General features: G+C 38.0%; 1 protein-coding gene across 1 annotated transcript; it reads left to right on the top strand.

Moving 5' to 3' along the window:
* The first annotated feature begins 525 nt into the window (after positions 1 to 525).
* Positions 526 to 18,457, top strand: IL26 (interleukin 26). Its single transcript, XM_012782353.2, has 5 exons — positions 526 to 696; positions 782 to 838; positions 1,019 to 1,153; positions 18,217 to 18,282; positions 18,371 to 18,457. The coding sequence occupies exons 1-5, from the start codon at positions 526 to 528 to the stop codon at positions 18,455 to 18,457; spliced, it is 516 nt and encodes a 171-aa protein (XP_012637807.2).
* The last annotated feature ends 734 nt before the right edge of the window (positions 18,458 to 19,191 follow it).

Here is a 19,191-nt window from a genome sequence, read left to right as displayed (position 1 = left end):
ACAGTGGCTCATGTCTGTAATCACAGCACTTTGGGAGGCCAAGGTGGGAGGATCACTTGAGCCCAGGAGTTCAGCCTGAGCAACGTAGTGAGACCCTGTCTCTCTACAGACATTAAAAAAAAGAGATTTTTTTCACATAGGGTTTTAAAAAAAGTTATTACACAGCCTCCTGGAAATCATCTTTTTCTGAATTCGCATGGCATGGCTTTTAAATAATGAAATTTGCTGTGATATGTAAATAAAGTTCTGAATTTTTTTTTTTTGAAACATCTTACCAGTAAGCTTGTGCTTTTACATAACGTCACAGAAGCTGTGGTCAACCTTTTTTGATTATGAAGCATGCTCTAAAAAAATAGAACAGCCAAAGTGATCTTCCTCTATATGAACTGTATGTTATCTTTCACAGCATCTCATTGGACTGGTGGCTTTGAGGGCTAAAGTAAGTAGGTTACCCTCTCATCTAACCAACACTCCTGTCTCCCGGGCCGCTGTGAGTGGCATGCGCCCAGAGTGGGGTGGAGGGAAATGTTGGTGAATTGCTTTTTGAGATCTGGGTTGCTGTTTGTCACTCTGTCTCTTGCCATTGCCAAGCATAAGCAAACTTCCTTCACCAAAAGTTGTTACCCAAGGGGAATACTGTCCCAAGCTGTTGACACCCTCTACATCAAGGCAGCATGGCTCAAAGCAACGATTCCAGTAAGTATTAGGCTTTGATTAGAATGATGACCTAAAGGGCATTTGTAATCCTAGATGCAACTTATTTCTCTTTGTTTTATTGTAGGAAGACTGCATAAAAAATATACGATTATTAAAAAAGAAAACAAAAAAGCTGTTTATGGTAAGCCAGAAAGTCTTTTTCTTTTTCACATTCCTACCTGTTTGATGCTTTCTTTTTTTTTGCCTGCCTTTTAATTTTTTCCAGATGGTCATGAAGTAATGATCGGGGGATATTTCAGTGACATTTAATAAAAATGCATGGCTTGTTTACCTTATGCAATTTCTTGTATCTTATTTGTAGAAAAACTGCCGATTCCAAGAACAGCTTCTGTCCTTCTTCATGGAAGACGTTTTTGGTCAACTCCAATTGCAAGTTTACAAGGAAAGACACTTTGTGGAAGACTTTCATAGCCTTCGGCAGAAACTGAGCTGCTGGGTAAGTATGCACAGCAAATGTGGGTTTTGTCCTAGAAACCTGTCTAGAAGGCAGCGTGTAGGAAGCTCTCTCCACACCAAAGGGGGAGGCAAGGAGCCTTATAATCATTGGCTTGTAGTCCAAGTGGAGAGTTTATCGCCAGGGCAGTAGCATCAGATAACCACGCATAACTCATAATGCTACTATTTATTATTTCTCAAAGAATGGCACGACACATAAAATATATTAAAGAGAGCTAAGATAATGTGCAATGGTTTTCAAGTAAATATTTGCTTTTCAATTGTTCCTTCATTATATGATTTCCAAGGAACTCATTTATTCATTTAACAAATATTTCCAGAGCACCGACTTTTACTTTTCAATTGTTCCTTCATTATATGATTTCCAAGGAACTCATTTATTCATTTAACAAATATTTCCAGAGCACCAACTTCCGCGCCACGCACTATTTTAGGCTGGCTTCCTTTTCTTTCCTCTCTTTTCCCCACACCTTCTTTCCCATAACAATGAGAGCATTCATATGGCCTTTTCCTTATTTATTTAATTTTTTATGCTTGTACCCTTTTAAAGGCATAGTCTTAGTCAACATTTATAAAGGGAGGGCATGTGTTCTTTGTATTTAAATCATTAAATCAGTATGGTCACAGAATTCCCCATAGAAAGCAGTGGGGAATCCATTAAGAAGGTAAAAGTGACCAGATTTCTACAAAAACATCCATGATAATAAAGACCAGTGCAGGAAACATACACACACAAAAAAACAAAACAAAAATATCAAGGCAGCATCTATGCAATGGTAGTTGAATTGCCTCCGTGGGAAGTTTTGAATCTTTTTTGTGCCCTTAGTTAGGGCCCAAGTACGCTCTCTCCAGCCTGTTACGGTTGTACCTTACAGATGGTGCAAAAGGGGATGGGGGGTGGTAGTGATCATTATCACAGTCCTTGGGATGTCAGATGCAAAGAGCTCTCTATTCTGGACATTGTGGTCACTGAGACTTAAACTCTGGAAGGTGGGTTTTTATTTTTTAAGAGTTAGGATATCTTTTTCTTGTGGTCTATTAAAGTGTTCAGGTCTATCAAAGTTCCATATAAAACAGAGGCATTTCATGAGGGTGAGCTGATCGGTTAGGTAAAAAAAAAAATTCAACAAATTTAAGTTCTTTTTTTCTTTGGTTAGTTCATGTTTGTTATGTCCTTGTTCGGGACTTGGGTTGCATGTATTTTTCATAAATACTCATAGTCTACTAAAGTAAAACAATGATAAAAATTACAAATTGGTACCTCTTTATAGAACACAAGGAGAATTCTGTGGGCCAGTTCACTTACCTGAAATAATGGGAAAGATCATTACTTATCTTTGGTTTATTCTCTACTTGACCTAGAAGGTCACCTTATTAAGTCAGTTTCTTAAAGTTGCATTATTATATACTTTTATATTTTGTGCACCCCCCCACCAGCTGATTTCATTATTATCACTCCCAGTAAGAGAGTTTTTAACTACTGAAGTACTTGAAGAGGGGGCACATAATTCACTAAAGGACTTGGTATGGGGGGGGGGGAAGAATGAGACCTATGGCAGTCACTGTAGGCTCGAGGGGAGTCATCCACAGGGACAAAAGCATCTTTCTCATTTCAGCACCTAGAAGAGAGCGGCCCTCTGCAGTCTTTAAAAATGGGGATTTAAAAAAGTACTTCTGTTTCCCCTTTTTCTGGAGTCCTTGATTCCTCTGTTTAGGTGCAAGCCATTGTGCTGACTGTCAGATTTAATTTAGAGTTATTCTAAATGAAGTCTTTCAATGGTGGAGAGGCACGAGAAATTCCTCGCCCGACGCAGTGCAGAGCGTCTGGATACCTAGAACCCCCAAATCTGTGTCAGTTTTTTTTTACCACTCATTTGGTTTTGTTGGCTCAAATAGCTAGAGAACACGTAGTGATAGTTACAGTCTAAAACAAGCAAAATTGTAGATGCAGAGCTTAGACAACCTAGGTATGTCTAGGGACTCAGGGTTTTCTATTTTGTTTGGGGAGAAATATTGTATTTTCCTAAAGGGACCCGATCTCTCAGTAGAGATGCTTCTTTCTGAGACTTGACCTAAGCAGGGCAGGGTCCCCTCTCCAGTGGGTTGGGCGGCTTAGCAAAGCGTCTGGCTCCCTCTTGTGGCCAAATGCGAGCACGTCAGCCAATCAACCTTCCCAAAGCGCCGCCTAACCTGATGCATTCCTTCCCCCATTCGCCCATCTAGCCATGTCACCTTTGTCAGCTTCCGTTACCCTGGGGTAACCCAGTCTCTTCTGTGAAGCAGGAGTGATAGTGATAGGATTAGCCTGAGCTTCCTCTCCTCCCCTCCCCTCCCCTCCCCTCCCCTCCCCTCCCCTCCCCTCCCCTCCCCTCCCCTCCCCTCCCCTCCCCTCTCCTCCCCTCCCCTCCCCTCTCCTCCCCTCCCCTCCTCTCCTCTTCCTCTCCTCTTCCTCTTCCTCTGCTCTTCCTCTTCCTTTCCTCTTTCTTCCTTCTTGCTTTGTTGCCCAGGCTAGAGTGAGTGCCATGGCATCAGCCTAGCTCTCACAGCAACCTCAAACTCCTGGGCTCATGCGATCCTCCTGCCTCAGCCTCCCGAGTAGCTGGGACCACAGGCATGTGCCACCATGCCCGGCTAACTTTTTCTCTCTATATATTAGTTGGCCAATTAATTTCTTTCTATTTATAGTAGGGACGGGGTCTCGCTCTTGCTCAGGCTGGTTTTGAACTCCTGACCTGGAGCAATCTGCCCGCCTTGGCCTCCCAGAGTGCTAGGATTACAGGCGTGAGCCACCACCGAGCCTGGCCTGGCCTGAGCTTTAGAAAGACTCCGCTAACATCGATTTAGTGAAATACGTCCTGGCCTTATGTCTAATCTTTTGGCCAATCATAATTTTATATTTTTGGCAACAGAAGCTAGTATCTGTTTAATATAAATTTACTGATCATCTGCTCTGTGAGGAATTCAGAATTAGTGATTGGGGCAGGGTTTAGAGGGAGAAGTTGTAAAATATGAAGTAGGCAACATTAATTTAAATATGATATTTCCTTAATCAAAAAAAGGACACTAAATATGATCAATGTATAAATAGCCAATATATAGAAACCAACTGCACTTTTGTAATTAGTTCTGTATTTCCCCTGCTGTCCCTACTATTGAGGCTGTTGTGGGAAAAATTAGTAAAACACAGACCTTGCCCTCTAGTAATTTGTGCTTGCATGAGTGTGTTGTGTGTGTGTATTTGTGTATGTGTATGTGTATGTGTGTATGTGTGTGCACGCATGTGTGTATTTGTGTGTGTTGGTAGGAGGGGAAGGGGTGAAGAAAAGGGAAGGGAAGGCAAGGTGACTTCACAAACAATCCTCATAGAAGGAAGGGAGTAAAAGCACCTCAACGGCAGTTCTAGCAAAGCTCAGGGGATTCAGAGTCGAAGTGGCCGAGTCAACGTGGAGAAGGCCCTGCTTCAACAGAGGCACTTTGAGGGGGGGGCTTGAGTTCTGTGAGTTCTATTTCTGCCAAACCTCAGCATATTTCAAAACTGGTGTAAGCCTTCTTCTGTGATCAGGGAACAGGAAGAAATGGCCCACCCTGTGTTTCCAGGACCTAGAACTCTGCAATGACGCTGAGGTTGGTGTGATGCTATGGGCTAAGTAGGACAATGAGGGGCTGATTCAACAAATGCATGCAGGGGGTGAGACTCCAGACAGAGGAAACAATAAAAAGAGCATGGCAGTAATGCGCCTGGACTAAGTGGTGGCACACCAGTGTCATGGGGAGAGCGAGGAGAGCCTGAGGAAGAGCATAGTCTGGGATGAGCCTGAGGTCCCTACCGGGGTGCTGGCTGTGTGGGAGGTGGTGCCATTCACTGGGAATACAGAAGCAGAACGCTCGCAGAAGGGCAAACACACCTGCTAAAAGTTTGAGTCCCACGCATGAGTGTCATCATAGCCCTGTAGTATGTAGCTCTCCATATATATTTTGCATATATTTAAAATTTATTAATGTATTTATGTATTTATTTGTAGATGTATTGAAGTGTAATTGACATACCATTAACGGAACCTATTTAAAGTATATCATTTGAAAGTTTTGGCATATGTATACACTTGTAAAACCACCACTGCAATTAAAATAATGAACAGATCCATCACTCCAAAAGTTTCTTTGTGCCTCCCTGTCCTGTCCTTCTGTCCCCAGGAGATCACTGATTTTCTTCCTGTCACTACAAGCCAGTTTGGATTTTCTAGAGTTTAATGTAAATGATGGCATTATATATATTATAATCTTTTTTGTGGTCTGGTTTCTTTCACCTGGTCATTTACCCGTAATTATTTTGATATTCATTTGTGTTATTGCATATATCAATAATTCATTCCTTTTTTATTGTCAGGTAGCAGTCCATTGTAATTATATGCCACAATTTGTTTATCTATTCACCTATTGATGGACATTTGATTCTTTCCCTCCTCTTTTTTGGCTATCATAAATAAAGTTGTTATGAATATTCATGTACAAGTCTTTGGAGAAATATTTTTATTTCTCTTGTTTAAATACCTAGGCGTGAAGTGGCTGGATCAGAGGTTAGATGTACTTTTAACTTTGTAAGAAACTGTCAAAATGTTTTTTCAGATCTTGTTTTTTAAGTTTTGTTAGGCAAGAGAATCAAAGCACTGTTTAGAGCTAATTTTGCCCCTCATTGAAGCAACATGCTTCTTTAAATTCTGCCCTATTCCCTGAATTTTCCCTTTTCTTTATTCTTCTTTCTTTTCTTCCTCTTTTCCCCCTGAATTATTTATTAAAGAAATTGGGCAATTTGTCTTACAGAATTTCTCATAGTCTATATTTTCCAACTGCATTTTCATAGTGTCGTTTAATATATTTTTCTCTTTATTTCCAATACATGGGCAATTATATAGAGAGACCTGATCAGATTCAACAGTGGCCACTGATAATTACTGTCTAGATCCATTAATTCACAAGGCATTGTAAAACAATAATTTTTAAATGCTATTTTACCTTTATTCATAAGCTTGGATAATTCTATAAATAGAACCTACTCCTCAGTATTTGCATGTTCTGAGGAACTTATAAGAAAGGCAGGGTAAATAATTATTTTTCTTTATTTACCAGTTTTCAATATAAGGGATTGGTTTTCTAATTTTCTCCAATGATGACCAAGGAATTATTGACTTTTGTTGTCATTTCTTCTCAGTTTCATTATTAACTCCTGTGCTTAAATTATTACATTAATTTTTATTTTTGTGGGAACTTTCTGATTTTTTCTAGGCTACCTGCCTTTTGGGCTTCTTTGCAAGTCCACTAAGACTGGCATCATTTTGAACCATTCTTAAGATACAACACTGTGACAATTATTGTGATAGTCTGGAATCCCAAGTACCACTGTATTTGAAAATCGTTTCATTATTTCTGATAATGTTCCAAGAATTTTGTAGCACCTGATAAAATATTATATTTTCCAATTAGTTTGATTTGGGTAATTCAGATGGTAAAATTGTCAAAAAAATAAGTTATGTATAACACAAAATTTATTTTTATACTCTTTTCTAACTATAGCATTTGGAAAGTTGACCTATGTATGTGTAAGAAGACTTTTTTTGTTGTGTATGAGCAAATTTAATTTTTGTCAATTTTTTGCAATATGGTTTATTGTTATTTTTCTGAAGGCAATTTCAGCTTTCTCTTTCATTTCAATTTTTCTTGTTCAAATTTTATATGTCCCTAAATGGTCAGGCACTCTACAGGATTTGTTACAAATCTTGAAGTTTCTCCCCCATTTCTCCTTCCCTAGGGGCAACCACTTTCCCCTTTTTTGGTAGATTTTGGTATTCTGTGTTTCAACAAAACATGTTTGTGTTAGTACTGGTTGTTTTTTCCGGTCTAGGCGTCATGTCTTGATTTCTTACCGTGAAAGATGAGGATTTAGCTTTCTCTCCTTTACCTGTCCCTACCATACACCTTTCTCACCTACTCCTATCCTCCCAGCATAGTTATATCATAATTTTATATCATAATTTATTAAGACCAATTCTTAACATTTATATTGTTATGGTTATGTAAATACTCTTCACAACTGAGCCAGGTAGTAAACTCTTACTACTTTTCTTTTCCCATGCAACTTTTAATGTCCCTGAAGTTAATATGTGTATTTTTGGTTTTTGAAGCTTGATTTGCTATTGCTTAGCATTAATTCAACCCCAAACGCCTCAGGATTGCCTAATCCCCTATCCAGACACACAAGCACATCAGACCCTCCCAGTGGCTAAGACTTGCTCCAATCTGCACGGTTCTCCCTAAGAAGACATTTTAAAGATGTTTATGAAACTCAAATACCCTCAGACTTGAAAGGGAATTTAACATTTGTCTCATTGCATTCGTGTAATAATTTGCCTAACTACTGGTGATCAGAATTGAAACTGAAAAAAATTCCATTAGTTTTCAGGATATTTCATCATCTACTTTAACATTCTGAGAGCCTGGATGGTAACTGGCAATTAGAGAGATACATTTCTTCCTATTGGTTGTGTGAAATTAATTTTAAAGTCTGATAAGTCTTGGCAAATAGAATATTTGTGTATTCATCTCTTATAGGTCGTTTGATAAGTAATTTGTATAATTAATTGCAACTAGCTTATCGAATTGTGAAACATAACCAATTATTCATCCTTATAATTTCGGATTTTTAAAATTACAATTGGTTGAACTAATAAAGCAAGAATTGGAAGTGAGACTAATCTTGAGGTTGTTGGGAGAAATAAGTGAAATAATATGTCAAAGGTCTTATCATGTAGTAGGTCTGCCAAATTATTAGTGTTTTCCTTACTGCTTTTTATACAGAGAACATTGAACATTCATCCAATTACATTTTCTCAACAGTTTCCAGAGGAGTGGTTCTCTTAAGCAATCAAACACCTTTTTTATTGTCTAATGTCAGTGTTACAATGTATCATGTGTATAAATTACAGGAGTACTTTAATTTAAAGATTAATAGATTATTTATAAGTAATTGGTTTTATTCTTGGTAAATGTATTTTCTAATTATGTTATAGAATCTTTTTGCTGACAAAGTGATTCCTTGGGGAATGATATATAACCTCTCTGTCAAAATTATGGGGCATGAAAAATGGCATAATAGAAGTAAACTGGCTTCACTCCCCCCTACAGAAAACCAAAAATAAATATACAGCACTAAGATTATCACCAATAGTATTCAAGAACTCAAATATGGGCATGAGACAGTTCCTGGGGCCACAGAGAAGTGAAGAACTTTGTGCAGATGGTAAGAGAATTGAACTTTTATATCTGTGAGGCTCTTACTTCTGGCACCAAGCATAGGAAAATCCTCCCCCAACTCACGATTACTATATTGGCTAAAATGAGATCAAGCTGGACAACCAGCTTCCCCACCGTCTTTGGTTTCCCTGGCAGGACTCCTGTCCTTGCTTCAATGCATGGGGCACATTGTGAGTGCCTGAAGGAATAAAATTCCTGAGGACAGCCAGAGACAAAAGGAGGATGTGGGACTAGCATCCCCAGCCTGGGAAACTCTGCTCTGTATCTTTGCCAAAAGAGATGCCAAATTAGAGTGGCTGTTCAGCAGCACCACGCTATAGAAGGTATATTACGCAGGTCGCCTGGGCACTAATCCCCAAGCCAGCCTTTCCATACTGCTGGGGTATCCTTTTTGGGACTTCCCCCACCCAGGATAAGCAGTGTCCTGAATGTTTACAGGAGCTGATGCAAACTGGGCTTAAGGCTCCATCTAGTGCTGAAAAACAGGCAGTGACCTAGCAAAAAAGATGATCAACAGGTAAACTACAAAGGAATCTCTAAGCAAACATACCCAATAAAAAGCAAAATAAGCCAGTCAGAGAAAACTGGAATAAATTACCAATCCTTCAATGCAAAGACCTAGACATACATCCACAAGAAACAATAGCAAACAGGGAACCATGATCTCCCCAAATAGAAAAAACAAGGAACAAGCAACTGACCTTAATGAGACAGTGGTAGGTAAGCCCTCTGATCAGAAATTAAAAATAGTAGTTTTAAAGAAACTCAGTGATCTCCAAAATAACACAGAAAAGCAATTCAGAAATGTATCAGAAATTTAACAAAGAGATTCAAATAATTAAAAAACCCCAGAAATCTTGGAACTGGGAAATAAAGTTGCCGAACTGAAAAATTCATCAGAGGCTCTCAATAGCAGAATGGTCAAGCATAAGAAATAATCAAGGATCTTCAAGACAGGCTATTGGAAAATAAATAGTCAGAGAAGAAAATAGAAAAAAGGATAGAAAGGAATGAAGAATGCTTACAAGATTTAGAAAATTACCTCAAAAGACTGAATCTAAGAATTATTGGTGTTCAAGAGAGAGCTGAGCAAGAGCAAAGGGGTAGAAAGCTTATTCAAAGAAATAATAACAGTAAGCTCTCCAAAACTTGAGAAAGATATAAATATCCAGGTATAGGAAGCTCAAAGGTGGCAAAACAGATTAAACCCAAACAAAATACCCAAAGGCATATAATAATAAAACTCTCAAAAGTCAAGGACAAAGAGCAGCAACATGGATGGAACTGGAGGTCTTTATGTTAAGTGAAATAAGCCAGGCTCAGAAAGACAAGCATTGCATGGCTCACTCATATGTGTAAGCTAAAAATGTGGATCTTTGTAGTTTTAAGAGATCAGGAAAGGTGGTGGAGGGAGATGAAGAAAGGTTGATTAATGAGTGCAAAAATTACAGTTAGATGCAAGAAATAAGACCTAGTGTTTGATAAATTAGTAGGGCAACTACAATAAATGATAACCTGTTGTATATTTCAAAATAGGTAGAAGAGAATAATTCAAATGTTCCCAGCATAAAGAATAGACAAATATTTAAAGTGATAGATATCTTAACTACCCTGATTTGATCATTACACACTATATGAATGTATCAGAATATCACATGTATCCTGAAAATATGTACATCTATTATCTCTCAGTAAAATTATTATGGGGTGCAGCTCCATTGCTGAGCTAAAAATTTCCTTCAGGCCAGGCACAGTGGCTCATGCCTGTAATCCTAGCACTTTGGGAGGCCAAAGCAGGAGGATCACTCAAGGTCAGGAGTTCGAGACCAGCCTGAGCAAGAGCAAGACCACTGTCTCTACTAAAAATAGAAGGAAATTAGCTGGACAACTAAAACTATAGCAATAATTAGCCGGGCATGGTAGCGCATGCTTGTAGTTCCAGCTACTTGGGAGGCTGAGGCACATGGATTGCTTGAGCCCAGGAGTTTGAGGTTGCTATGAGCTAGGCTGATGCCATGGCACTCTAGCCCAGGCAACAAAGCAAGACTGTGTATCAAAAAAAATTTGTTTTTTCTTCACATGCTAAATTGTATGAACTCATTCTGATAAGTGGTAATTACACTAAGAATTTTTTAAAATCTACAAAAAAGTTTACTTGTGCTAGTATCTATTTGTATTTAAGGTATTTTAAAACTTTCTGATTTATTTTCTATTGTTAGAACATGGAGAAATGTTTTGTGAGGGTCTAAAATTATTTTAGGTAAGCTAGTTTACCTATGCTTATCTACATTGAATGGTCCTTGTAGTTACAGAGAATATAAAAATTGAATAACGTTTTCAAACTCTTCTGTTAAATATTTACTCAGTTTTTGAATATTTGTTGTTTCGTTAAAATTAAATGTCTTACTATGAATTTGATTTTGTAGACAGACACTTGGCTAATTTAAGCTTAATCTTTTCTCCTTTCCAGAAAACTTGGTTGTAAATATAATCATGCTTTCTTCAAATAATGCCAATTTTGTTATTTCTTTCTAAGTTTCCTCCAAACCTTTCTGGTTTCGGTAGTTTTGTGTTGGTTTCCTAATGACCATGCTTTTGCCAAACTGACATTTATTTATTTAGCCTATTTTTAAATCAGGCTACGCTGGCACACTTTTATCAACTGTTGTTATTTATTTATTTTAGAGACAGGGTCTCATTTTGTAAACCAGGCTGGAGTGCACTGGCCCAATCATAGCTCACTTCAACCTCAGACTCTTGGGCTCAAGAGATTCTTCCAACTCCCAATTAGCTAGGACTACAGGTATGCACCACTACAGCCAGCTAGTTTTTTAAGTTTTTTGCTTTTGTAGAAATGAGGCCTCACTATGTTGCCTGGGTTGGTCTCAAACTCCTGGCCTCTCAAAGTGCTGGGATTAAAGGTGTTAGCCACCTTGCCTGGCCTCAACTGTTAGAGTTTTCAGTGTATCTCAGATAATATTTGTAGGATCTCATATGAAAAACTGTGTGAAAAGTCAGGGAATAAGATTTGCTTAAAACTTGACATCTGCTGTCATGCAATACAATTAAGTAATTTAGTTTTTAATCTCTTGTCTATCATTTGTATTTTGGGAAAAAAAAAGTTTCAGGAAACCAAAACCATGGCTGGAATAAGAACTATCTTAGTATTAAGACTGACTAAAAAACCCTCCCCAAACAAACAAATAATCAAATAAAACAACAACAACAATAAAAAAGGTGGTTATGATCCAGTCTGAAATTGTATGTTGAGATAAACAAAAAATATAAGAGTTTATGTATGATTTTTACTCCCACAATGGCCATGTGTTTATAATATGACATGGTACGACTGTGGTCCCCAAACCCTGGGCCATGGATGGGCACTGGTCCATGGGCTGCTGGTACCAGGATGCAGAGCTGTGGCCCCCACACTGCCCGCCCCCTTTGTCGCCCCCTTTGTGGAAAAATTGTCTTCCATGAAACTGGTCCCTGGTGCCAAAAAGGTTGGGGTCCACTGTCAATATAATAAATCCTTTTTGTAGAGAGACTCTGAGGCTATTCTTTGTGAAAATACAGTGTGGGCAGTTAATTTTCTGAGAGACTGCCGTGTGTAGCTGTCCCTTTGTTACCCCTGTACCGAATGCCTCAGAATTACTGGCGTGGAGAGATTTTCCATGCTTGTTTTAGCCATCACACATAATAAAAATTTGTATGATTTTTTAAAACACACGAGGATATTGGGGACACACAGACCAAGGATTGTATTGTCTGTTTATCCGATTGTTTTAAACGAAGTCATAAAGCTCACTAATGTCTGGGCCGTGCTTCAGACTATTATCAATCCGGTAGGCTTGTGGACTTTGAAGCAGTAAGCTGATGCTTGCATTTTATTTGTTGATTTATTCATTTAGCGAACATTTATTACCTAGTATTTGCTGAACACTATTCCAGATGCTGGGGCCTCAAAACAATTGGCAGATAATCTGTCTGTCCCCTAGAGCTCGTTGAGAATACTTTCCGCCGGTCTTGGCTGGTCGAAGGTTGTGATGGGAGGTGCAAGAGGAGCCAACAGGATGATGTACTACGCCAGGGGCAGAGGCTGGAGCCGGAATCTGGATGATTTACTCTGGGGATTTTCAGCTGAGACCTGAAGGGTGTTTAAATCGCCTTTGTTTTCTCCACCCTTTGAATATCTTTTTTCGTCTTCCTTCTCAACCCTTCTTCCTGCTCCTTCCACTCATCCCTTCAAGAGGCGACTCACTTTTTTCTCCTTCTGGAAGATTTCTGGGACTCTCTCTCCTCTGTCTCCCGGAGCAGTGGTATCTTTGTCTCAATCACAATATTTATCACATAGCATTGTAATTCTGTGTCACTCTGTCTCTCAGTAGATCATGAGGCATTGTGCATGTCCTAAGGTGATTTTCATCACACAGGGTACTTTTATAAATTAAATACAGTTGGCCCTTGAACAACACAGGTTTGAGCTGCATGGGTCCACTTATATGCTAATTTTCTTTTCAATAGATATTTTGGAAATTGTTCTGGAAGATTTGCAACACTTTGAAAAAACTTGCAGATGAAATGTGTAGCCTAGAAATATTGAGACAATTAAGAAAAATGTTAAGTCATGAATGCATAAAATATGTTTAGATACTAGTCAATTTTATCATTTACTACTATGAAATATACACAAATCTATTATAAAGAATTAAAATTGATGAAAACTTACACACACGAAAAACAGACTGTACATGGTGACATTCACAGTCAAGAGAAATATAAATAAACAGGGATGCAGTATTAAATAATAACTGCATAAAATTAATTGTATTAATACTGTACTAGTGTAATAATTTCATAGCTACCTCCTGTTGCTATTGCAGTGAGCTCAAGTCTGAGTATCCACTATGTGTGCCAATCATCTCTGTGTGAGTAATTCGTCTCTCCAGGAAATTGCATATCACAGTAAAAAGTGATATTTCATGGTTCTCCCATATTTTCTATTGTGTTTAGCACAATACTATTAACCTTGAATAACACCATGGGTCCTATACAAAGTACCATTAGTGATGTTGGAAGTGCTCCCAAGAAATAGAGACAAGTTATGACATTATAAAAAAAAAATTGAATTGCTTAATATATACCATAGATTGAGGTCTGTAGCTGTGTTTGCCTGCCATTTTGAGATAAATTAATATATCTTAAGGGCCATTATTAAAAAAGAAAAGGAAATTTGTTAAGTCTTACTGCAGCTACACCAACAGGTGCAAAAACCTTCCACCTTTTATTAAATATCTTTTTATCTCATAATAAAAATGCAGCTTTTAGTTGGGTACAGAATTGGTGTAAGAAATGTATACCTATAGACTCTAATATGATTGATGAAAAAATGAAGGCATTATATGACAATTTAAAGCAAAAGAATGGTAAAAGATCCAATTCTGAAGAATTTAATGCCAGCAAAGGATGGTTTGATACTTTTAAAAAGAGATTTGGCTTAAAAATGTCAAGATAACAGAAGAAGCAACTTCTGCCAACCAAGAGGCAGCAGGTGAGTTCTCAAATGCCATTAGGAAAGTCACTGAGGAGACAGGATATCTGCCTGAACATGTTTTTAAGACAAAAAAATGCCACAAAGGACATTTATTAGTAAGGAAGAGAAGTGAACACCAAGATTGAAGGCCAGAAGGGTTAGGCTAACTCTACTGTTTTGTGCAAATGCAGCTGGGTTTATTATCAGGACTGTCCTTAGCTGTAAAGCTGAAAATCCCCAGGCCTTGAAGGGAAAAGATAAAAACCAGTTTCAGTCTTTTGGTTGTAAATACAACAAAAGGCCTGGACAACAAAAACCTTTTTCTGGATTGGTTCCATAATGCTTTGTCCCTGAAGTCAGGAAGTACCTTGCCCCAAAAGGACTGCCTTTGAAAGTTTTCTTGATATTGCACAATGCCACTGGTCACTCAGAACCCCATAAATTTAATCCTGAAGGCATCAAAGTGGTCTACTTATCCCAAACACAATGTCTCTAATTCAGCCTGTATGTAGATCAGGGGGTGATAAGGTCCTTTAAAGCATGGTACTATATGGAAAAAAATGTCAATGCTATGGAAGAGAACTTCAATAGAGAGAACACCATGAAAGTCTGAAGGGATTATGCCATTGAAGATGCCATTGATGTCACACAAAAACCTGTGAAAGCCATGAAGCCCCAAATACTAAATTCCTGCTGGAGAAAACTATGTCAGGATGTTGTGCAGGACTTCACAGGATTTACAACAGAGCTAATCAGGGAAATCATGAAAGACATTGTGGATATGGCAAAAATGAGTGGTGGAGGTGAAGGGTTTTAAGATCTGGATCTTGGAGAAATTAAGAGCTAGTAGACATCACCCTAGAAGAATTAACTGAAGACAATTTGATGGAGATGAGTGCTTTTGAAACAGTGCCAACGAGGAAGAAGCAGTGCACAAAACAAATTGACATTAGACAATGTGGAATAATAGTACTGATTATTCAAGACTGCTTTTGACTTCTTTTGTGACATGGACCCTTCTATGATACGGACATTAAAGCAGAAGCAAATAGTGGAAGGATAGGTACTGTATAGAAACATTTTTAGAGAAAAGAAAAAGCCAGAGAGTCAGATAGAAATGACTATGTATTTCCATGAAGTCACACCAAGTGTGCTTGCCTCTCCTTCTCCCTCTTCCACCTCCTCCACCTCTTCTGCCTCTGCCACCCTTGAGACAGCAAGACCTGCCCCTCCTCTGCCTCCACCTCCACAGCCTATGCAATGTGAAGACAATGAGGATGAAGGCCTTTATGATCCACTTCCACTTAATGAATAATAATTATGTTTTCTCTTCCTTATGATTTTCTTAATAACACTTCCCTTTATCTAGCTTTCTTTATTATAAGAATACAGTATATAATACATACACCAAATACATATACCAAATATACATATACCTAATATGTTGACTGTTTGTTATCAATGAGGCTTCTTCTGGTCAACAGTAGGCTATAAGTCATTATGTTTAGGGGAGTCAAAAGTTATATGTAGATTTTTTACTGCATGGGAGTTGAACCCTACCTGCTCCTGTTTAAGGGTCAATTGTAAATCAGTGCTATATGGCAGAGGCACTATTCTATTCCTAGCATATAGTAAATATGGGTTGACTTTATAATGAATAATTAATTTTTCTTATTACACAACTATCTCACACTTTTCTCTGAGCTGACCTCTAGTTATTCTAGCCCTACTAATAAATTGCCTCTAGTCTAGATCACATGCGTTTCAGTTGAGTTTCTCAAATAGTGAAGCCATTCTTACAATAAAACTGTTGACCCTTTTGTCATGCAATCCAATTTCGGCAACTGCAACTCTACTCTAAAGCATAAAGGAAAGGAAATTATTTTATAAATTCCTCTTTCCAAGCAAAGCAATTTGAATTATGCCAGTGAAATCTGAATTATGCTGCATACTACTAGATCTGCAGATACACAACAGTTAAGAAAATAACCTTCTAGATCAGGTCTTGACTACAGGTTATTTGCAGTAAATGATACTCAAGGCATCAGAAAGCATCCCATAAGCCAGATTGAAGCTCTAGTGGCAACACTGGCATTGTTAATTTTTTTTCCCCATCAAACCTTGTTTTTCTCCTTTTCAATTCTCCTTGTTCTTCCTAAGGCAGCATGTGCCTTTGATGTGAATGAGGTCCAAAGCCTATCTGGTACTTCCTGCCCTCTGCAGGGTGCATTGTACATCAAAGTTCTCTGGGCGGAAGGCATAGTCGACAGGAATGCCTTAATGTTGAACTTCTGTAATGTTCAGACTTTGGTTGGCTTCTTTGGTCTCTCACCTTTAGTGTTCAATACTTAAATCGTCATACATGACTGTAGGAACATGAAGAATGAAATTATTAGTATTTTTAAAAAAGACTTACATGCACTGAATATAGGACAAATTTTTACTGAGAGTTCATATATATACTAAGGACAGATTAGAACATTCCACCCATTCCAAAGGGAAGCACCACATGTTGCATTGCTTGGTGCAAGTGCAATGTAAACCCAGAGAATATTCTTAATTCAGGGCTCTTGTCACACAGGGAGGTCTGACCCTGTGTTTGTGAATCCTGCAAACTGTACCTCAACCTGATCAATCTGTGTCTGCTGCCCCTTGAACACAGAGATTTCTGTGCCTAATCATGAAGGCCACTTTCACATGAAGAGTTTCTTCCTTCCCAGAAAATAAGACAGGGTCTTATATTTATTTTTCCTCAAGAAGACACCCTAGGGCTTATTTTCAGGGGATGTGTTATATTTTTTAAGTACGGTACAACAATCTACATTTATTCAAATATAGTTAAGTTGTCTTCTTCTGGAACATCATCATAACTCTCCAAACCCCGAATTCCATCCTGAATTTCTTGCGACTCTAATTCCTTTAGAACCATTGGCCCCAATCTCTCATGTCGAGCAATAGAGCTCTCATGGGGCAGATGAGAAGGGCTGCTCATCTTCTTTACCGTTCCCTGACGAAATGCATGGGTTGTGCAGATACGCTGCGTAGCCACGCCCATCACTGGGTCTTATTTTCAGGGTAGGGCTTATATTGTGCAAATGCTTATGGGTAGGTCTTATTTTCGGGGAAACACAGTAACTGTTGTCTTTATTTAGTGACACTATTTTGTCACTAGGTTAGGAGCTCTCATGGGACCTCAGGTGAGTGACTTAACCACTTGGGCCTTGATATTCCTTTCTGGAAATAGAGAGCAATTGGCCAATACAATCTCCTTGGTCTATCCCAGCACTAGGTTTTACAAGTACAAACTAAGTAGATAAATTAGAAATGGTTACTCCCCCCCCCCTTCCCTTTTCTTTAATTAACCCTATGAAAATTTGGGGCAAATAGAAGAGGATGTTAATTTCTTCCTATTTGACTCCTAAGTGATTCCTGGGCTCATATAGGAGTAGAAAACTCACCTACACAAAGGAGACCGGTAGTTTCCTCTAGCCAGGCTACAAGCCAGCTTATTAAGCTACCAGCATGCTCCTTTTCCTATTTTAGTAACCAATATTAACTTCCTGGGTGCTTTCTCCTGGCAATCTGCACAGAACCTTATGCTGTGCATTGTATAAGATAGGGAAAGTGACTTTTCAAAAAGTAAAACTTTTTTTTGTCATTCTCACATCTCCTATGCTTCCCACATTTCTCTTGCTTAATTGCTCCAACCATGCTATCTTTTTTAAAGTTTCTGGAAGGCATTAAGCTCTTTAATGCCTCGGGGTCTTTGCAACACCTTTCCCTCTGCCTGAGTTACTCTCTCCTGTTTCTTCCCCATCTCCCTCTCTCTTCTTTCTCTTCACATAGCTGGCTCCTTCTCATTTTTCAGATATCAATTGAAATGTCATTTTTTTGAATAAGCCCATCATCACCATCCAATTGAAAGCAGGTTGTTCCCATAAAGCCCTGTCATAGAGCCTTGTGCATTACCAATATAGCTTTAATCGCAATTTATAAATTTTAATTTTTTGTTCGTTTCTTATTTTTCATCTGCATCCCCCATGAAGCTGTAAGCTCTCTGAGGAAAGAGACCATGATTTATTTATTTACCAGTGCAAATCCAGTGTCCAGAACATAATTCCTGCTTGATAAATATTTGTTTGATGGTTGGAAGAGGAATGCCTCTTTGACAATATTATCTGTACTTTCTGTTGGTTTCTTAGATTTCCTGTGATTCATCAGCTAGAGAAATGAAATCCATTACTAGAATGAAAAGAATATTTTATAAGGTAAGAATTCCAACTCCTTATTTTTGAATACTTTGTTTTTTAAAATATGAAAAATTTCTGCTATTATATCTATGTTTTTTTTCTGCAGATTGGGAACAAAGGAATCTACAAAGCCATCAGTGAACTGGATATTCTTCTTTCCTGGATTAAAAAATTCTTGGAGAGCATTCACTAAATTAAGAAATCAAGTACATTGATTTGATAGTTATTTTGAAATATAATGAAAACAACTAGAAATGAGTTTATAACAGTCTATTTCTTTTAAAAAATTTTGTACATCATACTGACAGCAAATTTTTAATAGATTATTCAGAACAGATGAAATGAGAACGATTTAATGTAATAAAGCTTTGGAGATATGTTAATTGTCACTAATTTGTACATTTTCTGTATTTTTGAAGAATGTTTCCATCCTGAACATGTTTTGTTATTCTCAAGTACATAGTATAAATTTAATTTAAAGGCATTAATATATAACCTGAATTAACTCATATAATACTTGTGGAGGAAAAATGACAGATTTTTTTGAATAAAATATAATGTTTTTGAGACTTAGATGTTATCTATATGATTATTGTCTACTTAAGGGTTTGATAATTATTAAGTCCAGTGTGAACTTAGCTTTTAACGGATTTTGATTTTAATTAAACAAAGTATGTTTCTTTCTCCTGGATGTCCTTTTCATGAGAGCATGCTAGAATTTCACTGAGTGCAAGGGGTCGCAACCAGATCAGATCAGAAAGGATAAACAAATCAACTAAGTGTTCAGAATGATTTACCAGAAACACCTTCAACAGATAACCCAAGACACAAGGACCACGAGTAACCATGTTGACATGACGCTGAAGACTGATAACCTTCCTTCCGGGTGCTGTATGATTAGGAAAGTTGAGAGAAGTCAAATAAAAG

The sequence above is a fragment of the Microcebus murinus genome, chromosome 10, assembly GCF_040939455.1.
Source record: "Microcebus murinus isolate Inina chromosome 10, M.murinus_Inina_mat1.0, whole genome shotgun sequence".
NCBI lineage: Eukaryota > Metazoa > Chordata > Mammalia > Primates > Cheirogaleidae > Microcebus > Microcebus murinus.
Note: the sequence above shows the minus strand (reverse complement) of the source record. Positions and strands in the feature narration are given on the sequence as shown.